This window comes from Balaenoptera physalus (assembly GCF_965194825.1).
Source record: "Balaenoptera physalus genome assembly, chromosome: 1".
Classification (NCBI taxonomy): Eukaryota; Metazoa; Chordata; class Mammalia; order Artiodactyla; family Balaenopteridae; genus Balaenoptera; species Balaenoptera physalus.
Window position 1 is genome coordinate 26,098,375 of NC_138882.1, and position 15,512 is coordinate 26,113,886.

A 15,512-nucleotide genomic window follows, 5' to 3' on the forward strand; every position below is an offset into this window, starting at 1 on the left:
TGGGTTTTGATGAAAAGGACTTTCTTTCTTTGTCCACAGCCTTGATTGGAAGATAAGAGTAGGAAGCTTGGCTCTGATTGGCAGGGGAATTGGTGGGCAAGGGGGAGGGTGTAAGCCCTGATTGGAGGAAAAGAGAGGAGAGGAAGGCCTGGCTCTGATTGGTAAGGGAGCCTGCAACTTGCAAGCCCTTGACTGGTGGAGAGGAGAGGGGAGTCATGCTCTGATTGTCTGGGAGTTCACCGGGTGCAAGCCAGGTTCACCTCTGTGCCACTGAGAATTCTCATTGCCTGTTCCAAGCCTCTTCTCCCCAGCTCCCCATCCCTCCAGCATGGGGTCCATCTTGGAAGCTATCTGGGTGCCAGTCGCTCCTCACCCCAGATTGGCACTGCTCAACCCTCACCTGCCATGCTGTCAGCCTCACTGTGTTGTAAGGAAGGCCGTCTCCAAGCCACCAGCCCTACATTTTTTTCAAGGGCGAGAGCCAAGCTTTCCCCCAATGATCAGCTTCAACGACCCGAGGCGACTCAGTGATGCAGGAAAGATGACATGCATTAAAATAGCATGTCAATGATTTTGTTTGTAACTTACTAGAAAATACGAAAATATGAAAAATAATGCACCTCACTTCCTTGTCACCATCTGTACATTACCGAAGAAGAAAAAAGACTTTCTCGCCAATGCCTGGCTTCTCGTTGGCTTAACTGACTCTGGTGACATGCATTAATAATTGTTGAAGACAGGCTCTGTGTCCTTTCCAGCCCCAGCTCCCAGCCCCAGCTTCTCCAGTGGACCATGTGTTTTTAAGGGGTCTTCAGACTCAGATTGGTGTACCCACAAAACATTCCTCCTTGTAATTATGCGAGGCAAGAGCTGAAGTCTCAGAAAGGCATCCACGAATTAATTGAAGACTGGGGCTTCTCCCCTGTTGAGGTCTTCTGAGGCTTCTCACTTGTCTCAATTTATCCTTATTGGAATAAGAGAATTTTTCCTTTCATTTTTTACTACAGTATTCCACAAAAGAACTAAAAAAAAAAAAATCCTATAGAAAATAATGTAGGGAAAAACAATACCATTAGAAATAGGAGCTAGAATATTTAAGGAGGGAAGGGCAATGGGGGGTCCTAACCCACACGTAACCCAAGAAGTAATGTGGTGGCTGACTGCGTTTCCCACCTTGTAGCTGAGACAACACTCAGAATGTAAGGCCACAGAAAGGTTGCTGTGGGAGGCTCCCCAGGAGCACTGCCCCTGGGCCTTTGGGGAAGGGAAACGCAGGTTCTGGGCAAAGGGCTGTTGGCTGTGTGCGCACCTTCTGTACGAAGGCTTCCGCGGACAGGTACCTCTCATCTCTTCCCAGACTCTGTCCTCTTTCAGGCCTGCATCTGGGATTTTTTTTCTTTCACCATTTCAGTGTTACCCATATAAATGTATTATTATTTAAATGATGGATCCCTTAAGTGCTTAAGCCTTGCTAGACTGAATAGTAACTAACCAGATGGGGGAAAAAACCATATATACACACACTCAAAATGCATGATTTCTCAAATTCTGTTATCTTTCATTGTTTTCCCCTCTATTCTTTTTTTTTTTTTTAAGCTGGTGCTGTTTGTTTTTAATTTATTTATTTTATTTATTTACTTTTGGCTGCGTTGGGTCTTCATTGCTGCACGCGGGCTTTCTCCAGTTGCCGAGAGCAGGGGCTACTCTTCGTTGCGGTGCGCGGGCTTCCCATTGCAGTGGCTTCTCTTGTTGCGGAGCACGGGCTCTAGGCACACGGGCTTCAGTAGTTGTGGCTCGCAGGCTCTAGAGTTCAGGCTCAGGAGTTGTGGCGCATGGGCTTAGTTGCTCCGCGGCATGTGGGATCTTCCCGGACCAGGGATCGAACCCGTGTCCCCTGCACTGGCAGGTGGATTCTTAACCACTGCGCCACCAAGGAAGCCCTTCCCCTCTATTCTTACTTTTTCCAGGCTGCTTTGCAGACGTGTAGGCAAACATGGCATTTACTGTGTCCTATATTAGATCTGCAGTGGTCAGGGAGCTCTGGGGAGGGTGAGACACAGAGATGCTCACCCCGCACAAGGAGCCTGGCATCTGTCCACAGGCTGTGGCTCTGCAGGGACCAGCCTCACCTGCCCCTGCACCCTCCCTTTCCTGTCCTTTTGCCAATTCATCACTCTGAGCAGAAGGGAAGCGACCAGATGGAGTTTGGCCACAGCTAATGCTAATGAACTTCTATTTATGAGTAATCATTTTAAACAGAAAATGGAGTTGGCTGTCCTGAAGAGAAGATCAGACAGAGAAGACCAAAGCTCTCATCATAAGATGCTGGTTTCACTGATTGAAAATAAAAAGGCAGAGGAGCTAAAAGTTGTTGGTGAAAAGCAGTGGCAAAAAAGCTAAGCCTATGAATACACCAAACAGAAAAGCCGTCTTTTTTCATGAGAGGAGGAAATGTATAATTTAGTTTCAGCTAGAAACAGCCAGCAATCATATACCTGGAACAAGGGGTGAATAAAAACAAGATGACCTAGGAGCTAAAACAAAATGAGTAGTAGAGACCATATCATATTTGTGTTAATAGCTGGTGACATCTGAAAACCAGGAGTAAAACACAAATCTGTGAGTTTGGAAGGTTGACTGACATGGGCACCATAAGACAACCGTCACACAGAACCACATTTGGAAGGTTTTTCACTTCAGGTAAATACTAAATTAATTTTTTAAATTACATTCTAAGCTCTGATTAAATTCTCATTTTTGTCTTGGATTGAAAACGCTTTAAATTCTACAGACATAAATGCCAACAAATTCTGGCCGCATTCTGACCCTCTGTAGACACATTGGTCTCATAGCTGTGCTGATGCTCTGTCTTCTGTTTTACACGGAGACATTGCAGATGCTTAGGGAATCCAGAAAGGGGGGACTGAAGGCTGCTCCCCAGAGCTCCTCGTGTCTAAGCCCCTCTGCTTCGCTCACACTGATGAGCTGCTCCCTCTCGTCCTCAGTGTCTGTACTATGCTGTGGCACTGAGAGGGCTTCCAGATTTAGCAAACAAAAATATAGGATGCCCAGTTAAATCTGAATTTCAGATAAACAACAAAATTTTGTAGTATAAGTTTGTCTCGTGCAATAACCGGCATCCTGTATTTTATCTGGCATCCCTAGGCTATGTATAGGCGGTCTGCCTTCTCACTAGGATCCCCCAGAGTCCCTTACACAAGCACGGGATGGCCGCACACCAACTGCTCCATGCCTGTGGCCTGCAGTATGGAGTAACTGCCTCTGCTGTCTTTTCCACATGTAAGACCCAGAGTGACAGTGATCTAGGGTACAAACTTGTAGGTAAAAAAAAAAACAGTAGGAGGAGGATCCAGTGGCAACCCCAGGAGAAATGCTCTATAGATATTTCCAACTTCATGTTCACAGGTGGAGAATCTTTTGTAACTCTCTTGATCTTGACCTTAAGGAAGTCACTCTAACTTCTTGGATCCCAGCTTCATTTCTGACACAACAGTGTCTACACTGACTAATAACTCTAAAAGAATATGGTTTTAAACAGCCAGGCAATGCTTACACACAAGATCTGTTGCATAGCTGGTTTCTCTTCATTTGCAGGGAAGAGACCTTTTCCCAGGTCACCAAGTATAAGGAGCACTTATAATAAAGAATGTTTTCTAAGTGCCAAGCCTTCTGGAAACGGAGTGTATTTTAGGCGATGGGTCTTGGTGACTCTCAAGAGCCAGATGGACATCCCAGCTCTCTGCTCTAGAGGCTCTGTTGTTTGTGGGACTCTAGCCTATGCGGTCTCCCTGATGTCTGCTCGACTTCTCCTCCTTCCTATTTGCCAGGGCTGGATGCAAACTCTGGACCCCAAATTCAAAAGAGCTGAGAGAGGACCTGCTGAGGCAGATACTATTTACTGACACTCCCAATTCTATGTTGTTTTGGAGACTAGAAATTTGTCCAGATCACTATCCTTCCTCATGTTCAGGCTTCAAGAAATGCATCAGTCTAGGGCACCAAGCCCCAGATCTAAACAACTGTGGCCAGAGTTTCAGGATGATGTAACACATAGTTTAGCACCTTGTTGAGAAGGAACCACCTGGCCCAGTCTCTTCCTCCGAAGGGGCTTTGGGCACAGTGGGTACTTCAAAGTCTATGAATCGATTAGTATACTCCACGTCTTCCTCCCATGCACAGCTTCAAAGGACCCCTATCCACCCTAATGCAACTATTGCATTTATCCACCAAATACAGACATCCAAGTTGTCCTTTCTCAGTGACGGAAAGTGGAAAGCTTTTGTTTATTCAAAGAATCAGAGGATTTTAAAGTTTGAAGTTACATTAAAAATATATAGAAGAGGGGACTTCCCTGGCGGCGCAGTGGGAAAGAATCTGCCTGCCAGTGCAGGGGACACGGGTTCGAGCCCTGGTCTGCGAAGATCCCACATGCCGCGGAGCAACTAAGCCCGTGCGCCACAATGCAGTCATATATCTGTGTGTGTGTGTGTGTTTGTGTGTGTAGAAGGGGAAACTGAAGTACAGAAAGGAGGCTAAACAGCTAGTTGATGTGATCTCATTCATCATCCAGATTCCAACTCTGGGGACTGCCTCCCTTCTTTGCCTTTTATTTACCACCAAACTATCCTATATCCTAGTCTCCCCTCCAGCAATGGCCAAACTACTACTGTTCCTATCTTAATAATTTAGTTTTTCCAATCAAGAAAAAATGCAATGAAAAAAAAAAAGACTGCCTATATTTACAGTCACTTTTGGACCAAGTTCCTGTCCAGACCAGAATCTTAGGCAAGGATTATTTTCTTCTTTGTTTGTTTAGTTTGTCAACCCCCAATCTTGTACTTAGAAAATAAGAACCAGCCATTTATGGGCTGTCATCATTCTGATGAACGATGTGAACTTTCTCTGCTCCCTAAGTGCATGTCTCCTACCTGACCCTTGATCCAAGGCAATTAAGAAAAGCAATAAAACCACAAAACCTCACTTCTGATCACTGCATTCCGGCCAGAGGAGATCAGGTTGTCCTTACAGAATATCTATAATTAGATTGGGTTTGAAATTTGAACTGCTGCATCAAGTAGAAAAAGAGCATAGATTTAAATCACCTTCTCAACATTTCTGAAGGAACTAGGGAGATCCAAAAGCTGTGAACAGAATTAGGACTGAAATCAAGGCATTTTGAACTAGTGACCTCATTGCAACACTTTGTAAGGTGACACTTTATAAGGAGCTGGTTGAGTAGTTAGGTCTTGTACAAATGAGGGGTAGTACTTGGACGTCACCAAACATTTTTGTTTAGCCCAATTAAGCAACAACAGTGAAAGGGAATAAAGTATTCTTGCCCCTCATGATACCTTGAGATGCCATGTAGCTACAAACTGAACTTTTTTTAAAAAATTATTTTTATTTTTATTTTCTTATTTATTTTTGGCTGTGTTGGGTCTTTGTTTCTGTGCGCGGGCTCTCTCTAGTTGTGGCCAGCGGGGGCTACTCTTCGTTGTAGCGCGCAGGCTTCTTGTCGCGGTAGCTTTGCTGTGGAGCACAGGCTCTAGGCGCACGGGCTTCAGTAGTTGTGGCATGTGGGCTCTAGAGCGCAGGCTCAGTAGTTGTGGCGCACGGGCTTTGTTGCTCCATGGCATGTGGGATCTTCCTGGACCAGGGCTCAAACCCGTGTGCCCCGCATCAGCAGGCGGATTCTTAACCACTGCGCCACCAGGGAAGCCCTGAACTTCTTTTTTAATAACAATTTTATTGAGGTAGAATTTATGTACATAACTGCATCTATGTAAAGTGTACAATGCATTTTGAAAGACGTATAAACCCATGAAGTTATGACCACAATCAAGATACATAACATTTCTATCAATTTCAGAAGTTGCCCTGTGACCTTTACAATCCATCCTCCCACCATCCTTTGCCCCTCAAGGAAACACTGATCTATTTCTGTCACTATGGATTAGTTTGTATTTTCTAAAATTCTATATAAATGGAAACATACAATATGTACTCTTTTGTTCCTGGCTTCTTTTCACTCAGTTATTTTGAGATTCATCCATGTTTGTTTGTGTATCCATAGTTTGTTCGTTTTTATTGCTGAATAGTATTCTATTATATTAGTGATGAACCTTGGGGTGTTTCCATTTTTTGGCTATTATGGATAGAGCGGCTATGAACATTTGTGTAAAGTTTTTGTGTGGACACATTTTTATCTCTCTTAGGTAAGAACCTAGGTGTGGAATTGCTGGGTCATGCAGAGATGTGTACTTAACTTTATAAGAAACTGCCAAAGTGTTTTCTAAAGCAGTTGGTACCATTTCATACTCCCACTAGTTGTGTATGAGAATTTGGTTGGCCCACATCCTCACCAACAAAGGCACTTGGTAGTACCTTTTTGTGTGTGTGCACATGCATGTGTGGTAAAATATGTTTAACATAAAATTTGCCATTTTAACTATTTTTAAGTGTACAATTCAGTGGCATTAAGTACATTTACAATGTTGTGCAACCATTGCCACCACTATTTATTTACAAAATTTTTTCATCCCCCAAACAGAAACAGTAACAGTTGAGCTATAACTTCCCTTTCCCCCTTCCCTCAGCACCTGGTAACCATTGTTCTATTTCCTGTCTCTTTGAATTTGCTAATTATAGATATTTCATTCAAGTCAAATCACACTATTTGTTCTTTTGTGCCTGGCTATTTCACACAGCATGTTTTCAAGGTTCACCCATGTTGTAGTATGTATCATTTCATTCATCTTATTGTGGTTTTGATTTTCATTTCCCTGATGATCAGAGATGTTGAGCATTTTTTCATGTATTTATTGGTCATTTGTGTATCTTCTTTGGAGAAATGTGTATTCAAGTCTCTTGCCCATTTTAAAACTGGGTTGTCTTTTTGTTGAATTGTAGGTCATCTTTACATATTCTGGATATTAAACCCTTACCAGATATCTGACTTGCAAAAATGTTCTCCCTTTCTGTGGGTTGTCTTTTCATTCTCTTGATAATTTCCTTTGATGCACAAATTAAAAAAAAATTTTTTAGGAAGTCCTAAAAACAATGTTTAGTCCTATGTTTTTTCTTTTGTTGTGTGCCTTTGTTGTCATATCTAAGAATCCATTGCTAAATCCATAGTCATGAAGATGTACCCGAATGTTGTATGTACCCCTTATAAGAGTTTTGTGGATTTAGCTCATATTTAGATCATCAATCCATTTTGCATTAATCTTTGTATATGGTGTGAGGCAGGGGTCCAAATTCATTCTTTTGCCTGTGGAAATTCAGTTGTCCCGGAACTATTTGTTGAACAGAGAATTCTTCCTCATTGAATGGACCTGACACCCTCATTGAAAATAAACCGGCCAAAGAGGTGTGGGTTTATTTCTGGATTCTCATTTCTATTCCATTGGTCTATAGGTCTATCCTTATACCAGCATCACACTGCTTTGATTACTGAAGCTTTGTAGTAAGTTTTGAAATTGGGAAATGTGAGTCCTCCAATTTTGTCTTTTTCATGACTTGTTTGGCTACTTGGGTCCCGCTGCAATGCCATATAAATTTGATAATTGGCTTTTCCATTTTTACCAAAAAGGCTCTTAGAATTTTCATACGGATTGCATTAAATCTGTAGATCACTTTAGGTATTATTGACATCTTAACAATATTGTCTCCCCATCCATAAACACAAGATACCTTTCCATTTATTTAGATATTCTTTAATTTTTTAATCAATGATTTGTAGTTTTCAGTGTACAAGTCTTCTCCTTGGTTAAATTTATTCCTAGGTATTTTATTCTTTCCAATTCTGTTGCAAATGAAATTGCTGTCTTAATTTCCTTTCTGTAATGTTAATTGCTGGTATAGAGAAACACAACTGATTTTCGTGGGTTGATCTTGTAATGCTGCAGCTTTGCTGATTTATTAGCTCTGGCATCTTTCTTGTGGATTCTTTGGGAGAGATATATTATTAGCTGTGGGTTTTTCACCAATGCCCTTTATCGTGTTGAGGAAGTTCCCCTCTATTCCTAGTTTATTGAGTTTTTTTTATCATTAAAGAATGTTGGATTTTGTCAATTTTTTTCTGCATCAGTTGAGATAATCATACAGTTTTCCCCCCTTATTCTATTAATGTGAGGTATTACATTGACTTTTGTAGGCTGAACCACTCTTTCATTCCTGGGGTTGTGTCAGTCTTTTAAACTTTATTCTACCAGGTGTGTGGTGGTATCTCAGTTCTAATTTGCATCTTGATGACTAATGATATTCAGCATCTTTTCATGTGCTCATTAGCCATTTGTATATATATATATATTTTTTTTTTTATTTGAAAGGGGTGTTCAAAGTTTTTAAATGGGTTGTCATAATACTGAGTTGCATGAGATCTTTACATATTTTGAATACAAGGCCTTTACTAGATAAACGTATTGTGAATTTTCCCCCAATCTTCAGCTAGCTTTTTCATTTTCCTAACCATGTTCAAAGAGCATGTGCTTTAAAAGTCCAGCTAATCCTTTTTTTTTTTTTATGGTTTATGTATTTTGAGTTCTAAGAAATCTTTGCTTACTCAAAGGTTGCAAGGATTTTCTCCTGTTTTGTTTTAGAAGTTTTATAGCTTTTACACTTAGATCCATTTATTTCAAGTTAAGTTTTGTGTTGTGTGAGGCAAAAGTCTAAGTTAATTATATTCCCCAGTGGGATATAGAGTTGTTCCATCAATTATTTGTTGAAGACTTCCTTTCCCCCTTTGAATTGCCTTGGCACCTTTCTGATCATTTGAACACATACACGTGGATTTCCTTTTGCCATAACATGGTTTGATTATTGCAGCATTTGGTTTTGAAATCAGGAAGTACAAGTCCTCCAGTTTTGTTCTAACAAGTTCACTGACTGTCTTCTAGGGCACATGCATCTCCAAACATTTTAAAATCAGCCTGTCAACTTGTAAAAATCGCTGCAATTCTGATAGGGATTGTGTCAGGTCTGTGGATCAATATTGTTTTCATAAAATGAATTAGCAAGTATTTTCTCCTCTTTAAAGAGTGTTTTGTTGGATGGGTGTTATTTCTTACTGAAATGATTGCTAGAATTTACTGGAGAAGCATCTGGACCTGGAGTTCTGTGAGAAAGTTTTCATTTGTGCTATTTAGTGCTATTCAGACTTTCAATTTTGAAGAAGGCTCTAGCCAAGCAGTTTTCTACTCCTGTAAAGCCCACCCATTATTAATTCCACAAATGCTAACTAGAAGCAAAAAGTAATACTCACTAGAATTTTGGCTGGGAGAAAAGATTCCTGTCTATCAAGTTGCTATGCAGGTGGCCTAGAGAGAATTTTACTTTTCCTCCTAGTAAAGCATGACACATGGTAGGGAGGAATGAGCTCAAGTTTCTATCCCCATGAGTAGTAGTATCCTACATTTCTTCATTTTTTTTTTCCCCTTTCACAAATATATTTAACTTACCAGACACTAACTTCTTTAAGCTGGTACCATTTCTTGTTTTGAGAGCCCCAGCACCCAGCTCAGTGGTTGGCACACTGCAGACATTCCAATGTTTGTCAAGGTAAGGAGAGTAATAAACACTGTTGCTCATGGTTCTGTACTGTTCTCGGGGCAATAGACAAGAGGTTGATTTTAGGACTTATTCTTCTCAGGACCAGGAAGAAGAGATGCCCAGTAGCCTACACCAAGAGAGATTTAAAAGCTACTAGAATTCCTTAAAGAAAATTCCTTAGTACATGAGGCTCACCAAATATTTATCTTTGAGGTTATTAAAATAGCAGATGGCACTAGAACTTGTGCCATAAACCCTAGATCACTCTTATTCTTTTCGAGGATGGAGGCAACATGATAGAAGAGAAAGTATAATGGCTTCGGGAGTCACAAGACCTGATTTAAGGGATGTGTGTTTACTGATCTAAGCATCAAATGAATAAACGTGAAAACACTATATACACTTCATAATTAAGTATACAAGGGTGAGTTAATATTAACTGAGCCCATAGAAATGAATAGAGTTATACAGGTCACGTCAGTGGGAACACAAATATTCAGTCTCTCTCTGGATTGGGATTAAATGTCACAAAGTCAGCTTCAGCAAAACAGGTAATAGGTAAAAGATTTCTTTGTTCTTTTCCCACCTTTCCTCTTTTATTTCTCAATTCCTACCCTTTTCTCCACCCTGCCATTCCAGCAAGATCCAATTCACATCTGTCCTTTCAAAATAAGGCCTACCTTCAAATTTTAAATCCTCTTAGCATAATACACAAATTCACAGCTCAATATAGTAAACCTCCCAGAGGGATTTGATTTTTAAATCTAAAGGAATGAATTTTTAGAGTGAATTTCGGTTGCTGTTTCAGGCAGATGGGGAGGTGTTTTAGAAGCACAGGAGCGTTTACGTAGGGACCTATTAGACTACCCAAAGTAATCTACTCGTGGCGCCAGACCAACTCCTGAAATTATTTTACTTTCACTTTAAAGCGTTTTTTCTCAGTACCCAAGGGGTTCAAATAAACTCTCTGAGACATTTTTTTGGTATAGATTTTAAATTACAAGCTTGATCTGTTACCCTCAAATACAGTTCTTAAGGAAGATTAGTTACAAATAGTTGTCAGTGCTTTCAAATGACAGAAAAAATTACATTATAGTAAAACTGGATGATTTTTTTATGCAAGAGATAACAATTTCTCTCATCACCAGATAGAATTACTCCAATTCATGCAATAAATGACAATTACATTTTTAAAAGTTGCCCTAATTTTTCTAGTTGAGATTTCATGCTTATTTTAAATCAAGACATCAATATGCTCCTGAGCTCACCTCACCCTCCCTGGGAAGTAGTGAGGACCCACGTGGTTTTTCTGAGACTCAGCTGGACTCCACAGAGTACCAAAGTATTATCTCAGTTCTCTCACCTCAGTGTGAAGGTTCCCAGGAAATCTTGAGTTTCAGAAGTAATGGCCCTGGTGGCCAATAGGAAAATATGACATATAGATTTTTTAGGACTTCAATAGTGACCTAAAAAGGTGAACAGGAGGGAAACTTTGACTTATCTTGACATAAAACCGGCAGAAATCAGCATCACCAAATTTCTGTAACTAGAAATCATGAGGGTAAAACAGAAGAGGTTTGTCTCTGATGGGGATGCCCCTCACAGTAGACTTTGTGAATGTCTTTTACAGAACCACATAATATAGTACCATCAACATTTTACATATTTACATACAATTTGAATACAAATTCTTAAAATTTATAATAGAACATTAAAATAATCTTCTAATAAAATCAGCCTTAAGTATAAGGAATCTAGATTTCAGTATCTTGTACACTTCTAAATAAATATCTTTGATCTATAATCCTTGAAAATATTATAGTTTATGCTGACATGATACAGACAAGTCAAACAGTATTATAAGTAAAAATAAAACATCAATTTAAAAATAAACAAGCCTAAAACCACATTGAGCTGAAATTATAGAAAATCAAAACACTAAGTATACAGTAATTAAATATCTAGCATTGGGATAACCAGATGCATGCTAAATGACACAATTTCAACTCTATAAAAAGCCCTTTAAAAATCATAAGTCTCAATAAATAAGCAGAAACACGAAGGGAGGTACTGTACCAGCCAGTAACAACTAGAAAGGAAACTCTCTCTTTTTCTTTCAAATGATCCTAACAGAAAAACATGAAATAATAATCATTGCCAAAAAACTATAGTTCATGTGTTTTGTTTCTTTTAGAATGCTGCCAGTGATATAAAAAGCCAAAGCAAGGCTTCCTAATTGTTAGATCATTGTAACCTAGAAAAGGAAATTGACAGATTTAAATAAAAATCAGACATTTGCCTATTTAAGATATGATTGAATTTTCGCCTAATGACCTCACATTAGGTCGAAATCAAGCCCATGATATGAATGTACATTCAAGCATCTGAATGTATGATCTGTTAATACTGAATTATATATGATGATTTAATTTCATTTGCCAAAGTATTAGTTTATTTTACATAAGGCCAGAATTAAAACATCTAGAGCAGGAACTAATACCTTATTTATCTTTATAGAAGGGTTCTTAGATTCTCAGAACATAATAGGTGCTCAATAAGTATTTACTGAATTGAGATGAATCCGGCATTTATTATATCAGGAAGCACTGAATCCACGATGAAACTGGTTGCCTGACACTCAGAGGGAGCTCTTTAATACTACCTCTAGGCCGGTGATTAATTTCTGGCTAGTTAATCAAGTTAACTGTCACAGATCTGTCACAGTTTCTTAATTCAGGGCCAAGATTTGTATAGTTCATTTGTTCCACAGTTAAGCCTTCTTGAAAGTTTTGTGGCTGCACATCTATAGTCATGTTGAAACATGTTATTCTACTTGGGTTTTTGCTTATGATAACTGTCTGAAATACACATACACACACACACAAACATAATCATTTCACAAATGGAAATCTGGAGAGTGCACAAAGCCTAAATTACATAGCTCCCAAGGTGAACTAAAAAAAGACATTGAAACTGTAAGGTTACTCTTTTTCATTACACACAAACTTATTGCGTGATGGCTGGAAGCAATGTCTTTGGACAAACGGTTATAAACCACAAGTGTCCTTAGCCATTAGCCTGACAAGGTAGCCCAAAATGGTTTGGCTCCAACACTGCCCTGTTTAATTCTGTAGCTCATTAGACAAGGAAGCAGCGAGGAGGAGGTGAACATGCTCTCCAAAGACCATTCCTTCCATCCACAGTGCTCAGATCAATATCTGCATCATTATGTGGATTATTCTGAGTTCCTCTGTATTGCCAGTTAAAGTTGCTGTTTCTGATGTTTGTGGTTCCTCACTGGGGAAGGGAGGCGCATGTTACAGAACTCTTGAAATAAAAGCTATTTAAAAAGTTTCACTCTTTGATTCTCACGGCCAGCATGCCTGTCCCTCTTGAATGCTGCTAGGAGAGGTAGATCCAGTGTTTAAGTCCTGCCATTCCCTGCAGTAACTTAGTGTAATAGAAGTCCACGTTGTCTGCAAAGTCTGTACAAACAGGTGACTCCATGTCACCAAAAGTGCAGTATAATGCAGTTCCTCCCACACTGAGGAAAACCGTTGCTATGCACAGCAAGACCAGTAAAATACAGGAACCACCTCCAACTTCATCTGCAAACAGGAAAACAGAGTAAGGTTAAACTGACACAAAATTAATGCCTAGTATCTGCTGTCTGCTCACTGATTAAGATAACTAGATGTTTCTAATATTAGCCCTCTACGGATAGTCACTGACAGGAAGCTAGGACACCAATGACTATACAAGGACCTATCAGTTACCATAAAGATATATACTTGTGGAGCTTGTGAATGCTACAATTAAAACTAGCTCATTTATACAATGAATATAACCATTTCCATAAAAAAAGAAGAAAAAAATGGCAATATTTCTCTGAAGTGCTCATAGCATTATTTTAGAGTACAAATTATATATAACCTCACTATTATGGTATCTTTGGAGTTCACATCATGGGACCACCTTAAAGCAAAGTCAATTTGATATTAAACAAACAAACAAAAATGTCTGAGTGGAAAAAAAAAAAAAAAAAAAAAAAAAAAAAAAATGTCTGAGTGGGATCTTGCATCTTAGTAATACTCAATTTTATCTTTCAGTGGAATAATGAAGTTCTAGCTAGTACAGTAATTTCATTTCTTAAACAACTTTGGCAGGCTTGTTTTTAATAAAAATGTCCACATAAGTCTTTCTATATTGAAGAAAATAACTATTCTCTGGTTGAAAGTCTTAATGATCACTCATAATTAAAGAAAAATAAAAAATATTTGGAAAAGACTAAGACGTTTTATGATCAGCATGAGGAGGGTGTACCAAAACCTTCTTGGAAGGTAATCTGGCAGCATCTATTAACATTTTAAATTAATTTATCATCCTGCCTGGGGCACTTTTGAGAGTGAAAGCGTGTTAAGTGAATGCAGTGCTGGGACAACAGGTATAAACAAGGAAGGGCTGCCTGAGGCCAACTGGTCCATAGGGTCCTGATCACCTAGCCTAGCAAATCCACTTTCAGGAATTAAGCCCACAGATCTGCACAAAACACAGTATCATATTTACAAGCATGTTCACTGCAGCAAAGTTTGTTATAACATAAAGTTGAGAATAACTTAGTTATTCTAGTTACAATGGAAGAGTTAAATAATTATGGGAGATTCATATCATGGAATACTATGCAACTGTTTAACAGAATGAAGTAAATTTAATATGTTGTTCAAAGAAAGATGTCCAAGATTGATGGTTAAATTAAAAAGACGTGACATAACGGTATATAATGAACCATTCATGTTAAAAAAAAAAGGGCACATGTGTATGTACACACATACACATGCATATATACAGAATGCGTTTTGAAAGGATGGTAAGAACTTCAATCAATACCTGGGGGAAACCCCCAAGGGAGGGAGGGTTGAGAGCCTTAAACTTTTTACTTCATTACTGTCTAAGTTTTTTCATGATTAGTGTATATTACTTTTATGATTAAAAAAACAAATTTTACAGAACCCAATATAAACCAAATAGAATTTATTTGGAAGATTTTACAGTAATATGTGAATATATTCTCCCCATAAAAATTTAAACATAAAAGTATCTAAGAGTCTAAGGGACTCTCCCTGTTACTCCTACCCAATCATATTCCCCTCTCAACCAAGAGGCAAACACTGTTAAATATGGTGTGTATCCTTCCAGATCAAACACATGTGGTTTCAGGATTTTTATAGAAACAGGATTATGTAATTGTATTGTCCTGTGATTTACACATTTACAGTTTAATAGATTTTAATAGTTAATAGACATTAATAGATTTAATAATTTATACTTAGTATAATTTTTATACACACAAATAAAAAGGATCATATCATTCATGTTGTGTTTCTTGGGGTTTTTTTGGTTTTTGGTCAGTTCAGTATTTTTACCATCTTCTCCCTTTTTGGCATGATTCCCACCCACCCTCTTATCTTTGTTAACAATCTAGTTTATGTATTTTTCTGGGTATTTCTTCATTCTCATATATTTATATACAAACATTTAGATACAATTTATTTTAAAACATCTATTTTGTTTTATCTACATGCATTGATAGTATTTAGAGCTGTGCTGTCCAACATGGAAGCCAAGAGGCACAGGCGGCTACTGAGCACAAGTTACATAACTTAGTGTAAGATGAGATGGCTACTAAGGGAAGTGGGGACTGTCAGTTCTAAATCCTGGGTTCCCCCTACTATGTATGCAATGATTCAATACCAATTGGTACAAACAAAGAATTGAGCACTTGATCTGCAGAGGACTGTGATAGCTACAAGCAAGGTGCACAGGTAAAATGAGGGGTGGGAACAATTATTTCCAAGGTTCCTACCAGCTTTACAATTGTAAAAATTTAGAAACCTCTACTGCTATCACTTTATGCCATATTTAGAAAGCGTATCTACACGTTG

The 15,512-nt window shown here is 38.8% G+C and overlaps 1 protein-coding gene across 3 annotated transcripts in view; it reads right to left on the reverse strand.

The window, feature by feature from the left end:
• Positions 1-1,605: 1,605 nt before the first annotated feature.
• The window catches only part of CNST (consortin, connexin sorting protein), a 138,001-nt gene continuing 124,094 nt past the window's right edge, over positions 1,606-15,512 (reverse strand). For all 3 annotated transcript variants that reach the window (XM_082470241.1, XM_082470243.1, XM_082470242.1), the window contains one exon: positions 1,606-13,178. In XM_082470241.1, the coding sequence (XP_082326367.1) occupies positions 12,973-13,178 (206 nt within the window). In that variant the 3' untranslated portion in view covers positions 1,606-12,972. The remainder of the gene's footprint in view (positions 13,179-15,512) is intronic.